We start from the raw sequence: 1,183 nt of genomic DNA on the forward strand, positions 1-1,183 counted from the left end.
GATACTAACGCTGCTCTGTGAAGGTTGCAGTGAGTCCATGATGTGTTTGGATTAAGTTCAAGTATTCTGGTCACCAGACCACTGTTTTTACCACACATAGCCCGTGCCTTGTCCGTACATATTCCGACACATTTATTCCAATCAAGACCTTTTGTTTTGACATAAGTATCAACAGTCTTAAAAATATCATTGCTAGTACTTCGACTGACTGGTTCACAGCACAACATATCTTCATGAGGTTTGGAGTTCCATATATAACGCACAAAAACAAGTACCTGGCACAGACCTTGTACGTCCGTAGATTCATCTAGTTGTAAGAAGAAAATTGTACTTTCACGAACTCTTTGAACTAGCTGATTTTCTATCCATCGAGACATTTCATCGATCCTATGCGTGACTGTTGTGTTATTAGAAATAGGAATTGTTTCAATTTCTTGTTCACTCTTATCACCAAAGAAAACTTTAACTGTATCTTTTATAGCTGGAAGAACTAAAGTCTCTCCAACTGTATGTGGCAAACCAGCTTTCGCAATTCTCAAACTGATCAGGTAGGACACGTACAAAGATTTTTCATTAACTTTGGTGTAACGTTGCATAATGCTCTGTCCTGTCTTCAACTTGCTTAGCATCCTTTCAAAAAATTCGAGGGGTTTGTCTTTCAACTCGGGATGCTTCGTCTCAATATGGCGACGCAATTTGTTTGGGCACATGCTCTCGTTTGCAAGTTGATCACAACAAATAACACATAGTGGTCGTGGATCTTCTTCATCTCCATTCCATGTAAATCCCATTTCTAAGTACTTGGAATCATACTTTCTCACCACTTTTCTTCGTTTTGATTGACCTGACTTTTCTTCGTTTTGATTCACTGAAGACTCATTGTCACAACTTCAACTGACTTCTTTAACCATTTATCCATTACACGAAGGGCTGAGTAAATTCGAAAAAACATCGGATTCAAAATCTGAGTAAAACAGACAATTTCGACTTGCCACTCGATTTGACACAATTAAAACACTGGTTGGCCTAGGATCACGCGCATGCCAAGACGCTTCACACCGTCTATTTCAGTCATTTCATTGGCTGATACGACGCACGCGCGACTGCCTCGTGAAGCCTCGAAGCAGTTATCGTCTCGCTCAGCATTGTACCGGTTTTATCAGTTGATTGCAGAATTTTAACA

The 1,183-nt window shown here is 39.9% G+C and overlaps 1 protein-coding gene across 1 annotated transcript; it reads right to left on the minus strand.

Annotated features, from left to right (window-relative positions):
- Positions 1-9: 9 nt before the first annotated feature.
- Positions 10-888, minus strand: LOC106477858 (zinc finger BED domain-containing protein 5-like; the record flags this gene model as incomplete). The annotated part of the gene is made up of 1 exon (XM_013938380.1): positions 10-888. A coding segment is annotated over one exon (879 nt), but the record flags the coding sequence as incomplete, so codon positions are not given.
- Between the last annotated feature and the right edge of the window lie 295 nt (positions 889-1,183).

The sequence above is a fragment of the Limulus polyphemus genome, unplaced genomic scaffold (assembly GCF_000517525.1).
Source record: "Limulus polyphemus unplaced genomic scaffold, Limulus_polyphemus-2.1.2 Scaffold86329, whole genome shotgun sequence".
NCBI classification, from domain to species: domain Eukaryota; kingdom Metazoa; phylum Arthropoda; class Merostomata; order Xiphosura; family Limulidae; genus Limulus; species Limulus polyphemus.